This window comes from Acomys russatus, chromosome 7, assembly GCF_903995435.1.
Source record: "Acomys russatus chromosome 7, mAcoRus1.1, whole genome shotgun sequence".
Classification (NCBI taxonomy): domain Eukaryota; kingdom Metazoa; phylum Chordata; class Mammalia; order Rodentia; family Muridae; genus Acomys; species Acomys russatus.
The window spans coordinates 68,243,892-68,270,849 of NC_067143.1; the positions used below are offsets into that span (position 1 = coordinate 68,243,892).

General features: G+C 46.5%; 1 protein-coding gene across 1 annotated transcript in view; it reads left to right on the forward strand.

Annotated features, from left to right (window-relative positions):
- The window catches only part of Tmc5 (transmembrane channel like 5), an 84,763-nt gene extending 62,730 nt beyond the window's left edge, over positions 1–22,033 (forward strand). Inside the window, exons 11-20 of the mRNA XM_051149388.1 lie at positions 1,541–1,619; positions 4,149–4,246; positions 5,723–5,818; positions 13,084–13,159; positions 13,386–13,519; positions 15,076–15,249; positions 17,141–17,219; positions 19,187–19,291; positions 20,821–20,866; positions 21,987–22,033. Coding sequence (XP_051005345.1) covers positions 1,541–1,619; positions 4,149–4,246; positions 5,723–5,818; positions 13,084–13,159; positions 13,386–13,519; positions 15,076–15,249; positions 17,141–17,219; positions 19,187–19,291; positions 20,821–20,866; positions 21,987–22,033 — 934 coding nt within the window. The remainder of the gene's footprint in view (positions 1–1,540; positions 1,620–4,148; positions 4,247–5,722; positions 5,819–13,083; positions 13,160–13,385; positions 13,520–15,075; positions 15,250–17,140; positions 17,220–19,186; positions 19,292–20,820; positions 20,867–21,986) is intronic.
- Positions 22,034–26,958: the final 4,925 nt, after the last annotated feature.

Consider the following 26,958-nt stretch of genomic DNA (forward strand, 5'->3'; position numbering starts at 1 on the left):
GATGCAGCGGCCATGGGAGAGTGCTGCTTACTGGCTTGCTCCCCATGACTTGCTCAGCTGGCTTTCTTGTAGAACCCAGGACCACAAGCCCAGGGGTGGCCCCACCCACCATTAATGGACTGTATCTACCTCCATTAATTACAATTAAGAAAGTGACCTACAGGCTTGCCTGCAGCCCAATCTTAGGGAGGCATTTTATTAATTAAGGTCCTCTCCTCTCAGACGACTTTAGCTTGTGTCAAGTTGAGATAAAACTAGCCAGCACAACAGCCTTCAAAGGACCCTGGGGAAATGTGAGTCTTGAGTACAGATGCCTTTTTACAGGATGGTGGCTTACCCTCCTCAATGGCTGCTGGCCTGGACATTAACCTAAATCTCCAGTGCCACTGCACAGATATGCAGGCACTGAACAAGGGGTCCTGGTCACGGAGCCCCGGTACCCACCTGGTACTCCCCTCATGCAGGAGGAAAATGCATATTTTTGTAATTCACCCATCAAATTGGTGCAATGATTAATATCGGTTATCAACTCGACAGGATCCATAATCACTTAGCAGACAGATCTCTGTGTGAGCCTTCCAGGGAGTTCCCAGGTTGGGTTAATGGAAGTGGGAGTGCAACCCGAACTGTGTGCACCACCAATCCTGTGGGCTGGGATCCAAGACTGAATGGAAAGCAAAGAAGAAGCTGAGCAAAAGGTTCATCTCTCTCTCTCTCTCTCTGCTTCCTGGCTGCGTTTGCAGTGTGACCAGCTGCTTATGTTCCAGCTGCCGTGTCTTCCTTTCCTGATGGACTTTACTCTCTAACTGTGAGCCAAACAAAACAAAACCCTCTTTAACTCACTTCTTATCAGGTATTTGGTCACAGCAATGAGAAGAATAGCTAATGCATATTACAGATTGCTGACACACTTGAAGTCTGAGTAAAATGGGTGTAGATACCCACCTGTGATAGAGCTATAAATGTTAATAGAGATGATTTAGTAAGGGACTTTCAGTAGAGCATCTTGGGTAAGTACTCAATAAATAAACACTAAGCACATTTATTACTCAAATGGGAAAGAAACTGGTTCATTTGTAGGGCCAACAGAAGAGAGTGTATTAGTCAGAATGGGTTAAGTTTTGCTGCAGTAACAATCCTCCCCAAGTCTCAGTGGTGTAAGGCACAAAGCTTTACTTCTTACCAGTGTTCCATGTACACTGTAGACTGGACAGAGGGTTGTGTGCATGTTAGTCACCAAGGGACCCAGGCCAAGGCATCAACGTACATCTGAGATAGTGCTGACTGCCCTTGCAAAGAAGGACAGTGGGTTCTGGAAGGTCTCAGGGTGACACGCAGTGCTCAAGGCTAGAACTGAAAAATGGCATATCTGCTCACAGTTCACCTGCTGAAACTCATCTTATGGGCATATCCAACCTTGGAGCTAGGTAGGCAGAAGCAGCTGGCCTATTGCGTGACTACAGGGAACACTGACCAAGAGCACTGCCAATGAGAGTGACCAATGACAGTGACTAGAGCCGTCTTCTCTTCTGTTACTTAGAAACATCCTTCTGAAGATCTCCATTGTTGGAATTCTTTGCTACTATTGGCTCAGCATTGTGGCCCTGTCTGGCGAAGAGGTGAGATATACATACAGTCTGCTCTGCCTTGAGTTTTGTTTGTCGACCTTTAATCACCAAAGAGAATTTGAGCTTCCTGACATCCACCACACATTGTTTTGGGAAGAGAGGAGGAAAGAAGATGGTCTGGGAGGCAGCATAAAGCAGGAGGGGTTCATGGAAGAGCTGAGATGCTGATCAAATACACTCGGTCTCCTTAGCTTCCGTCTTAGTATCTGTGAGATGGGCACTGTTCAGTAGCAGGGCCACTGTGAGTACTGCGACCAAGCCGTGGTTGGCATCCAGTAGACAGCGGTTCTGAGACTAATCTCCCAATAGCCTGAGGCTGGGCACAAGATCCTTCCTGAGCTCGGCTGTTCCATTTTGTCCATACCCCAAATACCGTGGGCTCGGCTGATAATGGACGTGTCGTTCACTTGCACACTCACATCCTAACCCCGACTGTTCCTGGCTCTCCCACACACAACATGGCATTCCCCTTCTCCTGCCTTGGACCATGGGTTTTTGGTCCTTGCACTCTTACAGTAATGTCCCATATGGCCTCAAGAGAAAGCTAACTCTATTAGCTCCAGGGCCTTCTCTTTGGAATGCTTCTGCTTCTACCACTAGTTTCCTGTAACAAAACAAAACAAAACAAAACAAAACAAAACAAACAACATCAACAACAACAAAAAACCCTCTGTATCATACAAAGTTTTTTTTCAGCTTTTGGCCAGTGACAGAGAATAAGAGATCTCTTATTTCTCTGACTCTACTTCTTCCCTGAGGGTCAATCTAAGCAAAATAACGTTGCTTTGTCTAGACTCAAATTATTTGGTATGACACAGTATCTTCACCTAACCCTAATCATCAAGTTGTTGAAAACCAGCTTTCTAAGTTAGGGTGTTAGAGAACACATCGTGTTATGATTCTGTCTACCCACTTATTCTTCCACCCATCGACTCATTTCCTTATGTGTCTCCATCAACCCATTCATGAGCCCAGCAATCAACTTAATCAGCTTCACCCAACAGTCTCCATTCTTGCATTCATTTATCCACCTCCCATGTATCTTTCTGTGCATCCATTTACCCAGTCATTTACCCATTCCCCCTTCCATCATCTACCATCTAACCATTCTTATACTCATCCATCCATCCATCCATCCATCCATCCTTCCATCCATCCATCCATCCATCCTTCCATCCATCCATCCATCCTTCCATCCATCCATCCACCCATCCTTCCATCCACCCATCCATCCATCCATCCTTCCATCCATCCATCCTTCCATCCATCCATCCACCCATCCTTCCATCCATCCATCCATCCATCCTTCCATCCATCCTTCCATCCATCCATCCATCCATCCATCCATCCATCCATCCATCCTTCCATCCATCCATCCATCCATCCATCCTTCCATCCATCCATCCATCCATCCTTCCATCCATCCATCCATCCATCCTTCCATCCATCCATCCTTCCATCCATCCATCCATCCATCCTTCCATCCATCCTTCCATCCATCCATCCATCCATCCATCCTTCCATCCATCCATCCTTCCATCCATCCATCCATCCATCCATCCATCCATCCTTCCATCCATCCATCCATCCATCCTTCCATCCATCCATCCTTCCATCCATCCTTCCATCCATCCATCCTTTCATCCATCCATCCTTCCATCCATCCATCCATCCATCCTTCCATCCATCCATCCATCCTTCCATCCATCCATCCATCCTTCCATCTATCCATCCATCCCTCCATCCCTCCATTCATCCATCCCTCCATCCATCCATCCTTCCATCCTTCCATGAATCCTTAGGCTACATATGGAAACCTTCCTTCTCCTTCAGCCAGCCATGAAAGATGCCCGTATGTCCCTTCCTAGCTCTGACTTCCTGCAGAGGTTGCTGTCTTCCAGCCTATGACAACTTGTTAAAACCTCCAGTGACTTTTAAAATAACACTTTTGTTACTCGGTAAGCTCCATAATGTATACAACATAGAAGTCAATAAGCAGAAAGAGGGGGGACATTCTTAGCCCTCCAGGCTTCTTACTCTCCTGAAGGAAATGCTTTGCCCTGGTGGGGGAACGGTGTCTAGAAAGGACAGGGCAAAGATGAAATACCTTAGAAGCAGAGGTTATGAGACGGGAAGATTTTGGTGCATGTGAGCAGTAAGCCTTGTGGAGTACGGAGAGACGTGCAGAAACAGAACACACATGCATGTGTGCAAGCACAGGAACAAACACCACACACCACACATACACACCACCACCACATATACCACACACACACACACACACACACACACACACCATACCACACCACACACAACACACCATACACATACCACACACACCACACACACATACACACACACCACACCACACACACACACACACACACACACACACACACACACAGCTGTTTTTGCAGATTAAGTCTGCTTGTCTGGGTACACAGGGTGGGGTCAAACTGAGCCCATGTGAGCTCTGAGCTGGGCCACCAGCCCTGACCCTGACTCATGCCTGCCTTCCAGTGCTGGGAGACCCTCATTGGCCAGGACATCTACCGGCTCCTCCTCATGGACTTCGTGTTCTCCTTGGCCGATTCCTTACTGGGGGAGTTTCTGAGGAGGTAAGTATTAGCATCTGTGAGTGGTGCTGTAACCAGAGCCTGATTCCTGGCTAAGCGGAAAGGCCGGGCCCCTGGGCGACTGCTGTGAGCCCGTCTAATCTGCCCATTGTCCTTGAGGCATTCTCCTAATTTAACAACATTCCACCCCAGCCTAACAGCTCACAGGGTTTAGCTTGACTCCGCCCAATCTTCTTTCTGGACAAAATTTACAGAAATAAAACAAGAAACAGAGCCACTTGGGATCTGTTTCTCCCTTTCTCCCATTCTCTTTTGTCTGTGATGTGGGAACAGAAACCAAGCCCGGACAATCATTGCACCACTGAGCTACAGCTACATGTGCATTATTTTTGAAGATTTGCCCATTTATTTATTTATATGTGCATGTGTATGTTTGCACATGCCTGTGTGAGTTTATATGTACCATATGCATGCAGGCAACCCCCCCAAAAAAAAGACATCAAATCCCCCGGAACTGGAGTTAACAGGCAGTTGTGAGCCACTTAGTGGGGGTCCTTGGAACTGAACTTGGATCTTCTGCAGTGGAAGCCAGTACTCTTAACAGCTGAGCTACCTCTCCAGCCCACACTAAATCCTTATCTACTGTAGATGATTTTAATATTCCAGTCTCTATACCTCCATATTTGTGGATGGCTTTGTTGTTGTTGCTGTTTCTTTTGAGGCAGAGACTTCCTCTAGCACAAGACAACCTTGGACTCCTAGCTAACCTCCTGCCTCAACCTCCAAGTGCTGGGATTATAGGTGTGTACCACCACCCCCAGCTGGGCTGACCCCCCACTCCCATATTTCTCCACACACACATTACCACACGTGTGAGCTCTATAGCATACCCTGTAATCTCTGAAAAGCGCAGTCTGTGTGACTTTGCTGTGCAGAGCACAAGGATCCTTGTTTAAGACTCTGTGTAAGATTTAGCAAAAAATATTATTTAAGAAAACAAGAAAGAAAAGGATCAAGTTTACCCCAAAGTATATAGTACACCTGTTTTCTTTGCACAACAGGGACCATCACTGGCTCTAGAGCAATAACCATGCCTGTGGCTTAGTTGGCTCAGTGGCAGAGTGATACTTAGCACATGCAAAGCCCCACGTCCCATGCTCAGCACCCCCAAAATAGGTTTTTAATGCATTTGTGTCATGAGGTGCTCAGTTTATTTGCTCATTGGGGAAAACAGTAGGAAGCAAAGAATGGGATGGACTAGAAAGTAGGTGGACTAACTGGAGTAAGGAGGGCAGCAGCGGCCTCTCTACTGTTGACATTCATGGCAGTGGATCCCTACTTGACTGCACTGTGTTAACCCTGCATCCCCCCAGGTGCCTCAACTACTGGAGAACTTCTTCAGCATTTGCTCTAGGACCTGCAATTTCATTCTTAACTATTGAGGGTCTCTGCTGCTGTTCTTCCTGGTCGGTGGGGTCTCTAAATTGTGTGAATACTAAACCCAGTGCATTCTCACAGGCTCATTGGGATGAAATTCATAACCAGTCTCAGCATGCAGGAGTTTGACATTGCCAGGAATGTTCTGGAACTGATCTATGCACAAACTCTGGCCTGGTAAGTTTTGCAGTGCTGTGGTGTGCCCCATTCACTTCCCACCTGTGGGTGGACTTGGGAGTTTTGGCTGTAAGTCTGTGAGCTGTTCTTTAAAAATCTGCTTTGGGGGCTGGTGATAGGGCTCGGAGGTTAAGAGCACTGGCTGCTCTTCTAGAGGTCCTGAGTTCAGTTCCCAGCAACCACATGGTGGCTCATAGCATCTATAATGAGATATGATGCCCTCTTCTGGTGTGCAGACAGAATATTATATACATAGTAAATAAATCTTTTTTTTTTTTTTTTTTTAGCTTCTCTTTCTTTTCTTTTTTTTTTTTTTTTTTTTTTTTTTGTTTTTTCGACACAGGGTTTCTCTGTGTAGCCTTGGCTATCCTGGACTTGCTCTGTAGACCAGGCTGGTCTCAAACTCACAACAATCCACCTGCCTCTGCCTCTCGAGTACTGGGATTAAAGGCGTGTGCCACCACACCCAGCCTTTTTTTCTTTTTCTTTTTCTTTCTTTTCTTTTTTTTTTTTTTGAGTTCTAAAAATCTACATGGATGATAGCAAGCCCAGCTACTCTGAAAACAGGGAACTTAGCATGTGTTCTAGATTATTCTTTGCCTTGAGGAGACCTTGAAGATGTAAGAGTCAGCTTAGGGCAAGTTAGCAGCCTGGATACCCACAAACCATAGGCAGCTACACAGTCCTGGCATGTTTACCCCACTCCCACCCGGACCCCGTTACATCCCTAACCCTTCCACCCCAGCCACAGTGCTCTTTATAAAACTCTGGATTACTCCCGAGTGTTAAATGTTTGTCTCCTCCTAAAAGGCTTTCCCTGTGTCTCTGTGTGTTTGCATAGAGAATGAGTGCCTCAGAAACTGTCTACTCTTTTTAAAAAGATTGTTTCAGAAATGATCTTTCACTGGAACTCACCCAGTTGGCTTGGGAGCCATTGTGTCCACCTACCCAGGTCTAGCATTATAGCACACACACCATGCTTGTCTCTTTAAATGTAGCATTAATCCTACAATTAATACTACAGTTAATTCTAGTGATTGAATTAAACTGTGACCCCCCCCCCAGCTCCATGCAATTCTTTTTTTTCTTTGTCTTGTTTTGTTTTTCGAGACAGGGTCTCTCTGTGTAGCCTTGGCTGTCCTGGACTCGCTCTGTAGACCAGGCTGGCCTCGAACTCACAGCGATCCACCTGCCTCTGCCTCCAGAGTGCTGGGATTAAAGGCATGCGCCACCGCGCCCAGCTTGCAATTCTTATATTGACACAGAATCATCAATTCAATAGTGTTAAGGGAAGATCTGGTCTTAAAGTGGAGCCACCACTAATGAGATTAGTCCCCTTATAAAAGAGGCCAAGAGGCTTCTGGACCGTTCTACCCACGTGAGTGTAGGGAGAAGGTGCTTTCTAGGAACCAGGAAGTGAGTTTCACCAGACACTGAATCTGCCAGCCCCTCAATCTTGGACTTCTAGCCTCTTAAGTTATGAGCAATAAACCTATGTTGTTCTAAAGTTTACCACCTAAAGGTATTTGTCATAGTATCCCCAAAGAACAATACAATCACCAATGCATTTTATTTTTATTTTATTTTATTTTATGTATGAGTGTTTTTCCTGTATGTGCATCATGTGTACGCATTGCCTGCAGAGGTCAGAAAAGGGCATCCGATGCCCTGAAACTGGAAAGTCAGGTGGTTATCGGCAACTGTGTAGGTGCTAGGAGTTAAACTTGAGTTCTCTAAAAGAACAGTCAGTATTCTTAACCACTGAGCTGTCTCTCCAGCCCCATATATTTGTTTGTTCATTTATTTCTTTGTTTTAGGCTGCTTAGAGCAAGGTAGTATCATATAGCTTTGGCTGACCTAGAACTCACTATATGGACTAGGCTGGCCTTGAACTCACATAGATCTACCTACCTCTGCCTCCCAAGTGCTGAGATTAGAGGTGTGCACCACCATGCACAGTCCAATCACCAATGCCCAAGAAACAGGAGTTCTCAGGTAGAATTCTCCTCCAAGATCTGCCTTTGGCTATAGTGGCAAGATCTGATGTGGCCCAGACTCTACTCTCGAGTACTTCCCAGTATTGGTTTGTGTATGTGTGTGTGTGTGTGTGTGTGTGTGTGTGTGTGTGTGTGTGTGTGTGTGTGTTGTTCTGTTTCAGTGCCTTTTCCACTCTTCTCTCATATAGTAGAAAACTTCTTGTTTCATAAACATGTTCTAACCCCCCCCACACACACCTCTCTAATGCTTTCTCCCTCCCTCCTTTCCTTCCTCCCTCCCTCCTGTTTTTGAGGATGGCCAACTAGTTGCATCATGGAATTTCATTTTGCTTTTGTGTCTGTGGTAGTTCTGGGAATCAAACCCAGGTCCTCGTGCACGATAGCTAGGTATTTTGCCCCTAAGAAATCCCATCCTAGCCCCTGGCATCTATCCTTAGATTAGCCAGTGAATCTTTCCTTACTTATTTAACCTGATGGAGTCCAGGCTATCACGTGCCCAGGGAAAACAGCTAATTTAAAAACAGTGCATTAGAAATTCAATAAACCCGAATTCTGGGGCTTGCCCTGCCACACACTGAGGCCCCTGACTTCTCAGAGCCTTGGTTTCCTCATCTAGAGCTTACTCATAATAGTAGATGCTTTCAAGAACGTTGAGGATAAAATCTGACAGTAGCTAAACAGGGCTTTGCAAACCCCAGCAGGCCACCCCAGCAGTGTCTCCTTATTTTGTCTTGTTAAAATTCCTCCAGGTGGTCTGGCTGTTGTCTTTGTATAGATTTTCCAGCAAGGGAAGACTTCTTTGATATTTAGGTGGTGACGCGTCTGCACTGCCAGGCCACAGGCTAGCATGGGCAGCTTCCGGGGTCATCCACCCACATTATTTCAACCACCAGGACATCTTGGGGAGAACAAAAGGTAGAGATAATAGTTCCTGCTCTAGGATAGTTGGGAGACGAAAGAAAAACTGATGTATGTGCTCCCTGAGTCTGACTTAGAAATAGTTTGTCAGTGGGGTCACCACAGCCGCTATCCTTATGAGCACTCTTAGTAGTGCATAACTGGTCTGGGGATGTGGCTCAGTCAACGGAGGACCTGAGTTTGATCCCCAGTATCCATGTAAAAGCTGAGTGTGGTGATGTGTGTCTGTAATCCCCACATTGGAGAGGTAGATGAGAAAAGAGAATCAAGCCCAGGTCAGTGAGCGAGCCTGTCATAACAAAGTAAGGAGGGAGTAAATGAGAGAGACACCTAAAACTGAGCCCTGGGCTCCGCGTGAATGTGCCCGTGCACCCACAAACACATGCATGCCCCAGAAAATACACAACAAAGTTGGACACTGTGCTGCATGCCTGTAAACCCCACACTGAGAGAGTGAGTCTGGAGGACTACATGTTGAGGCCCGCCTGGGCTACGCAATGAGACCTTGCCTCAAATGGACAGGAATAAAGAACAAGAATCATCACGTGACTGAGTAACCTGTATTCTTTTCCGTTTGCAAAATTGAAATACTAAATGCATTAAAGTCACTCCCCACTCTCCCCGGCCCCTGATGTACTCCCTAGTTCTGTGCTCTGGCCACCCTGGATGCATCCTGAAGGTGTCAATGTCTGTCCTATTTCACTTATTTGCAGCATTTCCTTTTAAGCACATTCAGCATCTCATTGTGAGTGTCAGACCACATTTTGTTAATCCATTTGTCTGTGAGCATTCTGGTGGCTCCACCCAGTGTTGTGACCAGTGTTCTGTGAACAGGGACGTACAGGTACCTCTGTGAGATTCTGCTTTCAGTTGCCAGCTACCTGCCCAGAAACAGAGAGGGTGGTTCACAAAGCGTTTGTTGAGCACTCCTAAATTATGTTGTGATTTAAAAACAATGGGAGACAGGCGGTGGTGGCGCATGCCTTTAATCCCAGCACTCAGGAGGCAGAGGCAGGTGGATCTTTGTGAGTTCAAGACCAACCTGGTCTACAAAGTGAGTCCAGGACAGCCAAGGCTACACAGAGAAACCCTGTCTCAAAAAACCAAACCAAAACAAAACAAACCAAAACAATGGGACTAGCCAGCACATGCCTTTAATCCCAGGATTTGGGAGGCAGGGGCAGATGGATCTCACTGAGTTCAAAGCAAACCTGGTTGACACAGTGAGTTCCAGGATGGCTGGGGCTACATAGTGAGATCCTGTCTTGAAAGAGAGAGAAAGAGAGAGAGAGAGAGAGAGAGAGAGAGAGAGAGAGAGAGAGAAGAGAATGAAAGAGAGAAAGAGAAAGAGAGGAGAGATGGGCAGAAAGAAAAAAGAAAGGAAGAAAATAAGAAAAAGAAGAAAGATTGAAAACCAAACCAAACAACCAAAAAAACAAACAAAATAAAAAACAAACAAAAATAAAAACCCTACAATGTGGAAATTCAATTCTTCCTTTGGGATGGAGCTGCCATCTGCTGGTACTTTTGCCTAAATGACAAAACACAAAGAGAAAGACACCCAACACACACTTGCTAAGGTTTTTAGGAAGCATGGTTGTTTTTCTAACCGTGCGTATGCCAATCCACAAGAAGGATGAAGCTGTAGATGTCAAGCCAGCATGTGCTTGCTTGTTCTAGTTTTATCTCAGTTGCTATGACAAACACCATGACCGAAAGCGAGTTGGGAGGAAAAGGGCGTTTTGGCTTACTCTCCTAGGTTCCAATCCATTGCTGAGGGAAGACACTCAAGACAGATTTTTAAAAAACAAAAACAAAAAACAAAACCAAACTCTACTGACGAATGAGATCTGGTGCTCTCTTCTGGCATGCAGGTGTACACGCAAAGCAGAACATGTATACATAATAAATAATTGTCTTTAAAAAAAAAAAAAAAGAGAGAGCCGGGCGTGGTGGCGCACGCCTTTAATCCCAGCACTCGGGAGGCTGAGGCAGGCGGATCACTGTGAGTTCGAGGCCAGCCTGGTCTAACAAAGGATGGCCAAGCTACACAGAGAAACCCTGTCCTCGGAAAAAAAAAAAAAAAAAAAAAAAAAAAAAAGAAAAATATAGTAATGGTGGTAAATTACCCAACCTGGGTAAAAATAACAAAGGGCCACTTAAGAAATGTTTACCTTGGTCCAGAGTTGAAACTTTAGGTCTGGGATCCTCCAACTGCCAACCATTCGAAGACATCCCAGAAGGAGGTGTAAGCAAGGAGCATTGCATTTAAAAATGGCCAGATGAGAGATCTTGTCTTGAACAAACGATAGAAGATGTCTGAGGACAGTACCTGGATCTCTACATGTGTACCCTGTGTCCACACACACCTGCAGCCCAACAAATGCACAAACACAGAAGCTTTCACACACACACACACACACACACACACACACACACACACACACACACACTGACCATTCTGGTTTGTTTGTTTTTTGAGACTTTCTCATTTAGTAGCCCTGGCTGACCTGAAACTCAAAGACACCCACCTGCTTCTGCCTTCCAAGTGCTGATTAAAGGTGTTATGCTACCGTGCCTGAGCTGCCTATGGGTAAACACAGTTGAAAAGACGGTTTCTTCCTCCTCCTCCTCTTCCTTCTCCTCTTCCTCCTCTTCCTCTTCCTCTTCCTCTTCCTCTTCCTCTCCTTCTCCTTCTCCTTCTCCTTCTCCTTCTCCTTCTCCTTCTCCTTCTCCTTCTCCTTCTTCTTCTTCTCCTTCTTCTTCTTCTTCTTCTTCTTCTTCTTCTTCTTCTAGACATGGTCTCTCTGTGTTAGCCTTTGGCTATCCTGGACTCGCTTTGTAGACCAGGCTGGCCTCAAACTCACAGCAATCCACCTGCCTCTGCCTCCTGAGTGCTGGGATTAAAAGCATGTACCACCACACTCGGCTCTAATTATTACTCTCTTTAATCCTTCCTCTACCCTGCCCTCCCACCCCTCCCCACATTTAACCTTTCTTGTTTCGTTAATTTCCTTTCCCCCTTTACATTGCGGCTGCTGTTTGTCTCCTTGAGTGCTACCCAACCATGCTAGCCTTGAATCTTTAGATATGTATTTCACTTTGAAAACCCCTACAAGTCGGGAAATTACTGAAACATATATTTAAAGCAGCATAAATGGAAAACTAGTGCCAAATTATATAAATCATAAGTTATTATAAAAATTGAAGCAATCCTGTCCCAAATAGTCTTTAGACTCCATCTATATGGTCCTGTCTTCTGAGACTGTCAGTTTAAAGCTTTCTCCTTAAAGGGGGTGGGGGTGGGGAGATTCAAGGGATAAGAATGTTTTCGCTGTGCAGGCATGAGGACCTGAGTTCAGATCCTAGCGCCCACATATAAGCCTTGTGGCCACATGTGCCCCTGTAACATTAATGCTGTGTTTCAGGGAGACAGGAACATTGCTAGGGGGCATTGCTGGCCACCAGTCTAGCCTCGTGTTTGATGAGAGACACCCCCAACCTCAAAAGACCAAGGTGAAGAGTGATAGCATCCAATGTCCTTCTTTGATTCTGCACACATATGTGTGCAGGCACTGCACACGAATACACTGTACACACATAGATAAAAAGTAAAATGTTTTAAAGTGTAGAGGTGGGCAGGGGTTGGGAACACCGCAAGAAAGCTGGGAAACGAAGGCCTTATTGTCTAGTCCCTGCAGGTCTCCTCACGACCCTCGGGAAGGATGGCAGCCATGTGTGCCTCCCATTTGGGACATGCTAGATTAGTGCATGCTGAAGGGGCTCTGATGATTTGGTGGCCCTGTGGTGGAGTTGAGGGGGGTTCTCTCTGCAAAGCCTTCCCAGACCTGGGGAAGGAGCCTCCATGGTGGGAATTCTCTGCTCTGCTGTGTGTCTACAGGAGCACTTCACCACAGGCACAGTGTTGGCAGGCTGGTTGCTCCCAACGCCCACAAGGTCAGGATGGGCCCCGTGCCACCTTTGCTGTTTTACAGCTGGCCTCACCGTTCCTGTGTCTTCACACAGTTTTTCGCTTCTGTTAAGGATGACTCACAGAGTCAACAGACTCATACTGAATTGGAGCCTGACATAGTGACCCTGAGCCTACCACATTCTAACTTAATTCCTGTTTTAGCAACTCTGCCTCTAAATCCTGTCATGTTTTGAGGTACTGTGGTGTTCGCGGGGTACGTGCATGCGTATATGGGTGTGTGAGAGTGTGCATGGGTGTGTGCGTGTGTTAGGTCTTCACATATGAACTTTAGGGAGACACATTTTTTTTCTCTTGCCTCTGCACCCTGTACCCCGTGTTTCCCAGGCCTCTGACGCTCGCTCCTGTTTTCCTCACAGGCTCGGAATTTTCTTCTGCCCTCTGCTGCCTTTTATCCAAATGATCACTCTCTTCATTATGTTTTATGTCAAAAATGTGAGTTGGGCACAAGTTGCAACCAAATACATTTCCTTTGGTAACTTACAACCTGGAAGGGATCCGAGGTGGGGAAAGGGTGTGGGGAGGAGGGGTCAGGAAGCCAAAAAAAAAAAAAAAAAAGCCTGGGAAGCTGTAGGTAGAGGGTTGAAGTAGAGGGGTGGAGAGCTGGCGCATGGCTGGGTCCCCAGGGCCACAGGTGGAAGGGCTCCATTTCTCTCCTCAGATCAGCCTGATGATGAACTTCCAGCCTCCGAGCAAGGCCTGGCGGGCCTCACAGATGATAACGTTCTTCATCTTCTTGCTCTTCTTCCCATCCTTCACGGGTGTGCTGTGCACCCTGGCCATCACCATCTGGAGGTAGGATACCATGCTGAGGTTTCACTGATGGGTGGATGGGTGTCTACTTTTAGATGCGGGGGTTTTATTACCCAGACATGGAGGCAGTTGCCGCCTAAGTCATAGTTGCTCACGGTTCCCGAGAAGGGAAGACTCTCCACGTCGTGCAGGGCCACATGAGGACAATGCAACGGTGGCCAGGAGGAAGTGTGGGACAAAACCCTGCACTGCAGTTTCCAGGGTAAAGGACAAATGAGACAGGGTAACCAGGCTAGGGATGGCCACTCGAGTGTTTTTAGAAGGCTCTGCAGCCTTAGGGGCTGTTATGGGTCCTTGAGGTCCTGACTTTGGGGTGACTGGAGCCTGTGAACATGCCCCAACTGTGAGAGCCTATAAAAAGAGGTGGCTGTGCTACCAGCTGTGTATCGGGTGGTTGTGAAGCATATGACGTCATGCTTCCGAGGCTAGTCCTGGGAAAGGACGACTCTCAGACATCAAACACCAGAGGAAAATGTGTGCTTAGGATACAGCTCAGCCCACGCCCCTGGCGTACCCAGCAGATTCCAGGACCAAAGGAGGAATAAGTCCTACCCTGTCTTGATTCCCTGCATCCTACACTGTCATCAGGAGCCATTTCCTCACTTCTGCAAGGGTTCAAGCTCCCCAGACTGGGGGAGGCTACTTCCTCCACGCTGAGAAGGAAACATGACTGAAGTGAAGCAGAGCCCCTGTCTGGCCTGGCTCTTCCCTTTGCCTCCACCTCACTGCAACCCGAAGGTCCTGCCTCTATTTCTAGGGTCCACCAGGTGCCTTTGCATGTGCTCAGGGGCTTGTCTCTGAAGGGCTCTTCCTATTCTTTTGAATGTCAGCTCCAAGGTCAACTCCAGGCCTCAGCATCCCAGACACCCCTGGCTGCTGCTGGTCCCCTCACCCCTTTTCTTCCACAGGCCCGCATTTCTTTTCATCACCCCGTGGGTCACAGTTAGGTGTATGAAGTCCCTTTCTTGTATGCACATCCTCCACGTGTTTGCTTGGTGCCTGCAGAGAACAAAAGAGAACACCAGATTTCCTAGAACTGTTATAGATGGTCGCAAACCACTATGTAGGTGCTGGGAACTGTGAACCATGATCTTCTGCAAAAGTAACAAGTGTTCTCTTGAGTGGTTTTCCCCTCCCCAGTCTTTGCTGCTTTCGCCATATCTTCTACGCTTGCCCCTATGTACCAGCTGACAGCACATGATCACGATGTCACACCTGGCTTCCATACCTAACATGCTTCTCTCTTGGTGTGTCTTGCGTCTTATGTCACATTCCCAAGAAAGACTCTTGGGAATCCTGCAGTCTCCTAAAGTTGGTTGCCTGGATTCTGGCCTGGCCACTGGGGTAGGTCAAACCACAGTTCTAAGAGCTGGTCCTCAGACAGCTGCTAACAGCAAGCAAGGCCGAGAGTGCAGGAACAGCAGGCAAGATTTTCTGATTCTGGAGCCCGAGCCTAGAAGGGGAAGGGGGGCCCTTGATTGCAGAACGCCTGCCTCCGAGTCTCAGGCCACAGATAGCTTTCCGTTTCCTGTCTGCAGTTTGAAACCTTCAGCTGACTGCGGCCCCTTCCGAGGCCTGCCTTCCTTCATTCAATCCATCTACAGCTGGATAGACACCCTGAGCCAAAGGCCTGGCTACCTGTGGGTCGTCTGGATCTACCAGAACCTCATCGGAAGCGTGCACTTCTTCTTCATCCTCACCCTCATTGTGTTGTAAGTCGGGTTTCTTAGGAAACTGGAGGGGGAGAAGCTGAGAGTTCTTGGAGAAGCTTTCATTGGCATGAGATGAAAACGGTCTTAAGGGAAGCAGAGCAAGGCATGCCAAGCAACGAGTACAGTATGGTCTTGACTTGACTCTATCTTTGAATAGATAGTTTTCTGTAAAATGTTGTTTAGTGTTTTTTCTTTTTTTAACTTTTATTTATTATATATACAATATTCTGCCTGCGTGTATGTCTGCCCACCAGAAGAAGGCACCAGATCTCATCATAGATGGCTGTGAGCCACCGTGTGGTTGCTGGGAACTGAACTCAGGACCTTTGGAAAAGCAGACAGTGCTTTTAACCTCTGGAGCCATCTCTCCAGCCCTGTTTAGTGTTTTCCTATCTAAGGTTTTGGTATTGGGGGGTTAGCTTTCAAGCCAGGGTTTCTCTGTGTACCCTTGGCTGTCCTGGACTCACTTTGTAGACCAGGCTGGCCTTGAACTCACAGCAATCCTCCAACCTCTGCTCCCAAGTGCTGGGATTATTAGTGTGTTCTACAAAGAAAGCATACTTACTTTCTTGTTGGGGATATAACTCAGTGGTAGAGCACTAGCCTACCATGTGCAAGACCCCAAGTTTAATTCTCAACGCTGAGAAAAAGAACACTAAAATAAAAAATTTTTTAAAAGAATGAAAATGTCTGAGAATTCTCAGAACATTTCCTTTGGAGACTGCAAGCTGGGCAGTGGTGGCACATGCCTTTAATCCAGCACTTGGGAGGCAGAGGCAGGTGGATCCCTGTGAGTTCCAAGACAGCCTGGCCTACAAAGTGAATCCAGGACAACCAGGGCTACGCAGAGAAACACTGCCTTGAAAATAAAACAAAACTGGCCCAGGCTTCATTGACATTTAGGATATTGCATTTTAATTTTTAAAAACATTTACTTCTAGCAGGGGTGTGGGGTGGGGTGGGGTAGGCTCTGGTATACACCTGTAATTCCAGCACTTGTAGAAGCAGAGGCAGGCAGATCTCTGTGAGTTCAAGGCCAGCCTGGTCTACAAAGTGAGTCCGGGACAGCCAAGGCTACACAGAGAAACCCTGTCTCGAAAAAAAAAATCCACTTCTGACTTCTTGTGAAGATTTGTCAACACCTGGGTTCATTTTCCTGCATGGGAGAATTGGCTGGTCAACTTACAGTGGTCAACTGACTGCAGCTCAGCCCCCATGGCGCCAGGCAGGGCTGCTCCTTGTCATGAGACACATGGCTCAGGGTTCAGAGTACTGGAGCCCACCTTGGATCACAGAATAAAGTCTGTGCTTTGCAGACGAGAGCGGTAAGTCAGAGATAGGATGGTTGCTGACACAGGTTTGGTGCTGCACAGCCTGACAATGGAGGAAGAGACTAGAAGCCGGCTCTTTTGGCTCTCGGTGATGCTCCCATCCCTGACTCCCCAGCAGCAGCTCTTATTGGCACTTCAGAATGGCAAACTGGCCTCCGGACCTGCTCTCTGCCACCTTCTCTGACTCTGCTTCTGTCTGCACTTGTACCTCTGACACCAAATATGTGTGTAAAAGGCAGTTTTTCTTGCACAAAGTCAGGCACCAGCTGGATAGCCTACCGTCTCAGTTAGCTCTGATCCTGGACCTGGACGGCATCAACCTCACAAGTTAAGGGCTCGGTCCTGCAAAGCCCAGTTTAGATACCAGACTCACGTCCCTAGTGTCTGTTCCCCTGTACTTCTGACTGGCTTTGAATTTGAAGGTTCCCACAACCTTCTCCTCATAGTCAACGATTTGCTAAAATGAATGGCAGAGCTCGGGAATGATCTATTTCTGATGTTCAGTTTATGAAAAAAAGGAGCCCCAAACCCTGTCAAGAGCTCCTGTCATTCTCTTCCAGAATCATCACCTATCTTTACTGGCAGATCACAGAGGGGAGGAAGGTCATGATCCGGCTGCTCCACGAACAGATCATTAACGTAAGGCTCTCCTGTGTCCCTCCCCTTAGCAGCACCCCTGCCTGTCCCTCTTTCTCCTTTCTTGACAGAGTGTAACAGAAATTTCCAAACATATTCCGAAACAGAAATACTAACTAGTACAGCGGATCTCTGTGTCCCCGTCATCCAGCATGTGCTTTCATGTGTATACTAATGTGTGCAGGTACACATGGATCTGTATCCACATATGTGTGGAAGGCCAGAGGCAGTCTTGGCTGTCGTTCCTCAGACTCTAGCCACATTAAAAAAATAATAATTATAAGACGAGGTCTCTCATTGGCCTGGAGCTTGCTGAGAAGGGCAGGCAGGCTGGCTAGTGAGCCTCGGGGACCTGCCAGTCTTTACCTCCTCCCTGCCGGATGACGAGCACCTGCCACCGTGCTTGCGTGTTTTACACAGATTCTAGCGATCCAGCTCACTCGTGAACCCTTCACTGATGGAGCTATCACCCCAGCCGACACTGACATTTACATACTCTCCTTTCATCCCTGCAAATCTTCGCATTATCTCAAATGACTCCTGAGGTGTGTGCACTAACTGCCTCTCTCCTCACAGTGACACAGTACTTGACAAGAAGCAACTGAGAGGAGGAAGTATTTACCTTGGCTCACAGTTCCGTCCATTGTGGTAGGGAAGGCTGGGTAGGGCTCATGGTGGCAGGAGCATGAGGCAGAGACCCCTCATGTGGCCAGATCAGGAGGCAGAGAAGTTGGGCTAGAATTTAGAAGCAGGTATCGCCTCTAAGGCCCAACCTCAGAAGCCCGTTTCTGCTGGTTATGCCACAGTCCTGACGGTTCTGTGACCACCTGAGAGAGTAGCATCCCTGGGGGCAGTGGTCCCTCTGGTGGATATAGGAGCAGCAAGGGAAGTATAAAGAGATCTTGGGGCTGGAGAGGTGGCTCAGAGGTTAAGTGCACAGGTTGCTCTTCCAGAGGTCCTGAGTTCAATTCCCAGCAACCACATGGTGGCTCACAACCATCTATAATGTGATCTGATGCCCTGTTCTGGCCTGCAGCTATACACGCAGACAGAGCACTGTATACATAATAATAAATAAATAATTTTTTTTTTAAAAGAAAGAGATCTTGAAGCGGAGGCCACAGGAATATCAGTGTGAGCAGCAGTCACATGGTGACCATTGTTGAGATAGTTACTACAAGCAGGGTGTTAAAATCAGTAGTTCAAAGTTTAAGGGGAAGCAGGAATGAATTGTGGTGAGTATGCCTTGTGAAGTTGGGTGTCCATGCCTGCATAGGAGACAGTGATGCTCACCTGGCTCCCCACATAGGGGGAATAGTTCAGACCTTCCTGCTGCAAGGCTCTTGGGGAAGTAATCCCAGCCTCCTAGGAGACAGAATAGTGCCCCTGTTTCTCTGTGAACTGTTAAATCACAGATCTCAGCCAACATAGACAACTTTGAACCTTTTGTTTTTAATTTTTAAATTATTATTAAATTATTTGTGCATGTGTGTGTGAGAGAGAGAAGAGTGGGGAGAAACAGACATATGTGTCCCATGGCATGTGTAGGGCATTACAGGATAACTTACAGGAATCACTTAGGACAACGTTTCTCAACCTGTTGGCAGTGACCCCCTTGGGAGTTGGGCAGTTCTTTCACGAGGGTCACCTAAGACCATCAAAGGCACACCTTTTTACATGATGATTCATAACAGGTGCACATTTCCTGGTTGGTGATCATCATAGCATGAGGAACTGTGTTGAAGAATCAGAGCAGAGAGCCACTGCCTGTGAGGGACCTGTGATAACACAGGAGAGCTCCAGTGCTCATTGGCTTTCCTCTGAAATGTTTCTTCCCTTTTATCAGAGGAAAACATGGTGGCCACCTCCTTCCACCCAACTGGGGGGATCCCCCTTTTTCTCCAGGCCTTCTATACCCCCACACCAGCACACATCTTCCATGCTTTACTTTTATTTTTCCTTCTTGGCAGGAAGGCAAAGATAAGATGTTTCTGATAGAAAAGTTGACCAAGCTACAGGATATGGAGAAGCGAGCCAACCCCAGTGCGCTTACCCTGGAAAGGAGAGAGGTGGAGGTAAGGCCACAGCTGCCCTGGGGCTACAGGGCACACCCCTGTGTTTTGGAGAGCAGACATCAAACCCTAGGGATTTTTGTTTGTTTCTATGCAATAGTTTCTCTTGCTATGTAGCCCAGGCTGGCTCCCATTCTAGCATCTTGAGTTCTGGGATTACAGGTGTGCTTCACTCCACCTGTGTCGGGCCCTTCACTTTCTGTCTTAAGCATTTATGTGCTTTTAATTAATTTTTAAAAAATCATTGTTCCCTCAGCACTGCATGGCTGCCCATGGTCACTGTGAACTAAGGAATGCTCTGCTTTTCACCCAGGAGCTCACAAGAGTACCCCACCGAATAGTTAGCACTTTAGTGTACCTTCTTCCAGCCCTGTCCCGGCAGCATCAGCAATCACACCTCTGTCTACCCAGACTTTGATGAATGAGTTATGAGAGTAAAGCTTTCATAATTTTATAATCATAGCATGATATCCACATGGTGTCATAGCTTTCTCCTCACCAAACGCTGAATCCTCGGCATGGTTGTATTCTGGATATGTTTCGATATTTGAGTTGTTTATGGGCTTTTCTTTTTTTTTTAAAGATGTTTATTTATTATTTATACAGTGTTCTGCCTGCATATGAGCTTGCACACCAGAAGTGGGCACCAGATCTCAGTATAGGTGGTTGTGAGCCACCATGTGGTTGCTGGGAATTGAACTCAGGACCTTTGGAAGAGCAGACAGGGCTCTTAAACCACTGAGCCATCTCTCCAGCCCTGATTATGGGCTTTTCAAATACTAAAACTGATATTGAGTGAAACGTTTTATTTTAAAACCGTAGAAAGTTGTCAATATATTTGTAGTCACTGTTTCGTGGTGTTGTGGGTGGAAACCAGGGCCTTGTGCATGCCAAGCAAGTGGTCTACTCCTGAGACACACCCTAGTCCTTTAAGTATTTTATATATTTCTGCACCCATACCATGGTGTTAATAGATATTCTTCTGTCAAGCTCATAAAAAAAGATTTTTTTTTTTTTTTGCCAATTTCACTTTGTGTCCTGGAATACACCAGTGAAAGGTAGACTCCCCATAACTCAAAATATTGACACCATAATTTACTACCAGTGTAAATCAATATTGTCCACATTGCCCAACTCAAAGCTGATGTGTTAGCTGGCATGTCGTAAATGTTCAGCAAATACCTGCGGAATGTGTGCAGAGCCTGCTGCTGAGAACCTAGACACATTGGATACTTCTGTGCCTGACTCTTGGTCTCAACCTTTACCTCTCTATTTAAAAATAGTAGCGGGGGCTGGAGAGATGGCTCAGTGGTTAAGAGCGCTGACTGCTCTTCCAGAGGTTCTGAGTTCAATTCCCAGTAACCACATGGTGGCTCACAACCATCTATAATGTATACATAATAATAAATAAATTTAAAAAAAAAAAAAAAAAAAAAAATAGTAGCGGCCTCACAGATTGTACTGACTGTGCAACAAGCCCAGCGTCTGCGTCCCCCTCCAGTGACAGGGCTGTCTGTTTTCTTCCTCTTCAGCAACTAAGCCCTTTGCACTTGGAGGAACTCAGTGCGGCTGCTCCTGGTGAGTACCAAAACTGCCACAGCCAGACCCAGTGCCATCGCCCGACACGGAGGCCGTGCTCTTCAGCTGCAAGCCAGACCTGAATTTGTTTCTGGTCTGGCCTGACGCAGAAGCTTACAGAGTCACTAGAACCTGGTTTCTGTCTGTTCAGGTCATGTTAGCTCTTTGCACAAACGGCCGCTTTGTAATGGTGGCAAAGCGGCAGTGCCAACATCTCACATCTTTTCAGGTTCAGTCTAGCAGGAGGGGGTTGGGAAATCTGGAGTTTTCCACCCCAGTTTGTGTGTTCATCCACAGCCCCACTGCTATGACTATGAAAGTGTCACAGTACCCTTAGTCGTATCCAAGACATGGCGTTTCAGCTATGGTACTGATGGTACAAGTCTAGCAATCACAGGCACTGAGAACGGCCAGGTCTCCATCCCACATCAGGGGCTGATGCCAGAAAGGGAATGGACGCTGGGGAGGAAACAAATAAACCTACTCGGGTTTTTTGGTTTTTTTTTTTTTTTTTTTTTTTTGACTAGCTATTTATTTTTGTGTATGCTTGTGTGTGTGTGTGTGTGTGTGCGTGCATGTGCACAAGGAGACCAGCAGAGGGAGTTGAGTGTCCTTTATCACCCTCTGCCTTTCCTTTGAGTCAGGTTCTCTCTCTAAACCTGAAACTTGCATTTTTCTTGGCTAGTCTGAAAGCTAGCAAGCCCCAGTGATCCCCCTGCCTCTGTCCCTCCCTGTTGTGTCAGGGTCTACAGGCATGTGTGGGATGCCTGGCTTGGTACATAGGTTCTGGGCCCCAAACCCTGGGCCTCAATGATTGCACAACAGGCTCCTACCACTGAGCCACCCCTCCAACTTCGGGACTTGTTTTTCAAGTTGTATTTACTGACAGCAGTCAGTGATGGGGGCCAAGGGGAGAGTCTGGACACTAAACAGGGAGGTAGGAGAGCAGCTGGCTGAGAAGTGCTGGGGTCTTTCTTGCTGCCCCGAGGGAAGTCTTTGCAACACTGGGAGTGGCGAGTGTGTGTGCGCGTGCGTGCGTGCGTGTGTGTGTGTGTGTGTGTGTGTGTGTGTGTGTGTGTCTGGTGTCTGCAGTAACTTCTTTTTCCTGTGTCGAACCCAGACCTGCGATTGAGGCGGTCAGAGCAAGAAGAGAATCCAAAAGCCTGAATGCCTGTGGCGCGTGGAAGCCAGACGCAGATCAAAAAGGCAAGAAGATGAACACAAATGTGACAGCGTCCTTGAGAGCCGAGCCTGATGAGCTTCCCAGCAGTGGAATCCAAGCCTTGGGCAGACGGGAATCTGGCCCACAGGGCAAACGGCTCTGTGAAAACAGGCCTGCTTTACTTCCAACCTGGATTGCTGGGGTTTCCCCGCCCCTAAAACAAAGTCCTTAGAATTTTCCAATTAAAACTGTTAAAAAATATTGAAATTATCCCACAAACACCTGGGAAGAGGTGACCTGGGGATGTTGCATTTTTATCCTTAAGAAATATATGTCTGCACAATGGGGCCTTTAGGACTCTCTCTCTTCCCAGACCTGGCAAAGGTTAAGAAACTGGTGCTAAGAATAATGGTCCACAATGAATTAAAACTGTGATTCTCAATCTGGGATGCAAAGCCTCTGGATGGTATGACTTGCTTTTGTCCGTGACTTTGAACCAGAAACAGCCCCGTGTCATCTAAAGCTGAAATATAATGAAAGGTCTCACGGCTGAACTCTATGTCGTTACTGAGTACAGGAGTCTTGGGGTTGAACTAGAAATAGGGACTGTCCTACTTAGGGTTTCTATGGCTGCAACAAAACACAATGACCAAAAAACAGATCGGGGAAGAAAGGGTTTATTTGGCTTACACTTATGCATTGCTGTTCAGCACTGAAGGAAGTTAGGACAGGAACTCAGGCAGGGCAGGAACCTGGGGACAGGAGCTGATGCAGAGGCCATGGAGGATGCTGCTTACCATGGCTTGCTGAGCCTGCTTTCTTATAGAACCCAGGACCACCAGCCCAGAGATAGTACTCACAATGGGCTGTGCCCCGCCTATCAATCACTAATTAAGAAAATGTCCTACGGCTGGATCTCAACTAAGGCCTCTCCCTCTCTGATGACGCTTGCGTCAAGTTGACACAAAACCAGCCAGTAACAGGGAGGTAGAGGAAAAGAATAAGGCCTTGTCCCTAGCAGGTGATATGCACAGTCATCCTTAAGGTTTGTCTCTGAAGTGTCCTGTGCAGGCTCGTGTTCTGAATGCCTGATCCCTGGCTGGTGACATTATTTGGGGTGGCTGTGGAACTTTTAGGAGGCAGACCCTTAGTGGAGGAAGCAGGTTACTAGAGGCTGGCCTTTGAAGGTTGTATCTGGCTCCTAGTTCTTGCTTTACTCTTCTTCCTGGTTAGACGTGATGTAAGCATCTACTGCAGGCTCCTGCTGCCACAGGCTGTGCTCTCACCTAATGGCATCCACGGTGGACCGAAACTGTGAACAGATAATTGCTTCCGTCAGACCTTCTGTTACAGCAAAGGCAGCACGTTTCGGCTGTCTAGAGGCAAGCCCACAAGAAGTCAGGGGTGACATGTAGAATCCATGCCTGCAGAGCCGGGCGTGGCAGCACTCGCCTTTAATCCCAGACTCGGGAGGCAGAGGCAGGGAGATTTCTGTGACTTTGAGGCCATCCTGGTCTACAGAGTTCCAGGACAGCCATGGCACAGAGAAACCCTGTCTCGAAAACACAAAAACAAAAACCACCACCAACAACAAAAAAGTTGTTCAGTTTCAATGAGTTTGTGAGTTTTCTGCTGTTCATATCCAGCTTTAATCCATGATGGTCAGATGAGCTGCAGGGTCTTATTTCAATTTTTTTGTGTCTGTTGAGATGTGCTCTGTGACTGAGCATGGGGTCAATTTTAGAGAATGTTTCATGAGGTACTGAGAAGGTACATTCTTTTGTGTTTAGGCAAAATGTTCTGTAAATATGTTAGGTCTATTCAGTTGATGGCATTGGCTAGCTCCAGCATTTCTGTTTAGTTTTGTCTGGATGACCTGCCCATTGATGAGAGCGCGGTATTGAAATCAACCACTATCACTGTGTGGGAGTCAACCTGTGATTTAAGCTATAGTGCTGCCCCTTGGTGTGTCCCGTATGTTTGGTGCACAGATGTCAAGAGTTGCACTGTCCTCTTGGAGTTTTCCTTTGATGAGTATGTAGTGTCCCTCCCTATCTCTTTAGTTTTGATTTAAAGTCTATTTTATTAGGTAATAAAATAGATACATCATAGCTGGCCGTGGTGGCCTATGTCTTTAATCCTAGCACTTGGGGGGCTGAGGCAGGTAGATCTCTATGAGTTCAAGGCCAGCCTGGTCTACAAAGCAAGTCTAGGACAGTCAGGGCTGTTACGCAGAGAAGCCGTCTCAAAAACCCTAAATAAGTAAGTGGATACATCAGCTTGTCTCTTAGGTCCATTTGCTTGGAGTATCTTTTTCCATCCATTTACCTTGAGGTGATGCCTACCCTGAGGAGTGTTTCTTAGATGCAGCAAAAGAATGGATCCTGTTTTTGCATGTCTTCTCTTAGTCTGTGTCTTTTTATTGCAGAAATTGAGGCCCTTGGTGTTGAGACATTAATGAGCAGTGTTTGTTGATTCCTGTTGTGTTGCTGTTGTATGTGTGTTCCCTCTTTTGATTGCTAGTCTGGGATTATTTATTCCTGATATGGTTAACCTCTTTAGACTGGAATTTTCCTTCTAGCACCTTCTTGTAGATATCTTATAGGTAGATATTGCTTACATTTGGTTTTATTATGGAATGACTTTCTTTAGGTTAGGGAAAATTTCTCCTCTGACTTTGTTGAAAATGTTTTCTATGCCTTTGGCTTGGGTTTCTTCTCCTTCTATTTCTCTTCTTAAAGTTCTTAGATTTTCATAATGTCCTAAATTTCCTGGATGTTTGTGCTTGGATTTTCTTAGATTTAACATTTTCTGTAACTGGGGTAAACATTTCTTTTATTATATCTTCAATGCCTGAGAATCTCTTTTCCATCTTTTGTACTCTGTTGATGAGGCTTGTCTCTGTGGTTCCTGAATTTTCCATTTTTATATTTCTCTCAGTTTGGAAGTTCCTTCTTGATTCTAGTCCCACTTTCATGTCTTAAACTATTTTATTCATTGCTTTCCATTGCTTGTGTTTTTTTAAATAGATCTCTTTAAGAGAGTAACTTCCTCTTTAAGGACTCAATCATATCCATAAAGGCTATCTTAAGGGCCTTTTCATGTGCTTCAGTTATGTTGCATACTCAGGGCCTCCTGTGGTAGGTTGCTGGGCTCTGGTGGAGACATACTATCCTGGCTTTTATCGATTACGTTTTTTTTTTTTTTTTTTCCCTCGATGGTTTCTAGGCATCTGGGTTTAGGAAGATTGTAATTTGAGGTGTTGACATCTGGTCTTTGTTGGGTGGGTATTTTGTTTCTTGGTTTGTTGTCCTTTTTGGTTCTTAGGAGGGTGTGGTGGCTGTGTGTTGCCTGATAGTCATTCTTCTGAGGTCCTGCTAGGTTGTGGCCACTGGAGGTTCTGGACAAAATATGTTTTCTGGGGCTGGGGGGTAAAGGGGGTCCATAGGTGGGAAGAAAGCAGGGTGTTCCACCAGGATCTGCTTAGTCTGGGAATGGAACAGAGAGTGAGAGGAGGCCACAAGGAATGATTCGGGGATTGGATTTGGAGGAGAGGAGGGAGAAGTGAAGGTCTTCTTCAGTTACCTGCTTCCATGGCCCCCTGTGTGTTCCCAGGGAACTGAACTCAATGTTTACATAAACGTTGTGTTATATTTGTGAATCTCTCATTGAGCGGAGATAGAAAATAAACTAGGGGCTTGAGAGATGGCTCAAAGATTAAGAGCACTGGCTGCTCTTCCAGAGGTCCTGAGTTCAATTCCCAGCAACCACATGGTGGCTCACAACCATCTATAATGTGATCTGATGACCCCTTCTGGTGTGCAGTCGTACCTGCAGGCAGAACACTGTATACATAATAAATAAAAATAAATCTTAGCCGGGCGTGGTGATGCACGTCTTTAATCCCAGCACTCAGAAGGCAGAGGCAGGTAGATTGCTGTGAGCTCAAAGGCCAGCCTGGTCTACAAAGAGAGTCCAGGACAGCCAAGGCTACACAGAGAAACCCTGTCTCAAAAACAAAAACAACCAAACAAAAAAAAACCTAAATAAATAAAATCTTAAAACCAAAAACTAAAAAAGCTAAAGCCAGATATAAATGGTTTGGAATTAGATCATCAGAGCAACTGCAACCAGTAAAGACATTCTATGGTGCATATAGATAGACACCCTTCTTTATAAGCACAAGGGAGGCTCTGGGATCCCCAGCGTCCATATGAAAAGCCAGAGACAGTGAGTGGTACATTTCTAACCCACCAGATGGGGGACGGGTGGAAACCAGATCCCTGATGGTCACTGGATAGCCAACCTGGTGGGATCCATGACATTTGGGTTCAGTGAGAGTCCCTGTCTGAAAACGAACCTACAAGGGTGGAGAGTGGACAGTCTCTGTATGACAGTGATGCATCTCCACAGCTCGCCCAAGACACCTCAGCGGTAATATATGCTGGGAGTGATGACAATGTTCCCTTTTTTCCGTTCTATGTTACATGATAATGAAGGCTGAGTGGTCTCTGCAGTGAAACACAGGGATCAAAACACCCAATTATCTCTGCTGTCTTTGGTCAGAATCGTCACACATCCCTAATGTCTTTGGCAAGTTTCTTTTACTGTGATTTAACACTGTACCACTTCACCAATTTTGTTGTAAAGGACACAGGGAAGCATCTTAAACAGGTGGCAAACAATCAAAGTTAAAAATATATGCACACTGTCACTTAACCCCAACCACCTCCTACGTGATACAAATACTCTATTGTGCAAGTAAAGATGGCAAGGCCATTCTGACAGGAAAGGTCTTAAGAAACTCAGACCCCAGATTCTAAGTTAAAGCTCCCTCCGGATCAGTATTCACTCACACCCAGGCCTGTCCCCTAGTGGTCGGAAGTGCTTACCACAAGTTGCCACAGGGTGTTCAAGGCTTCCTTTGCCT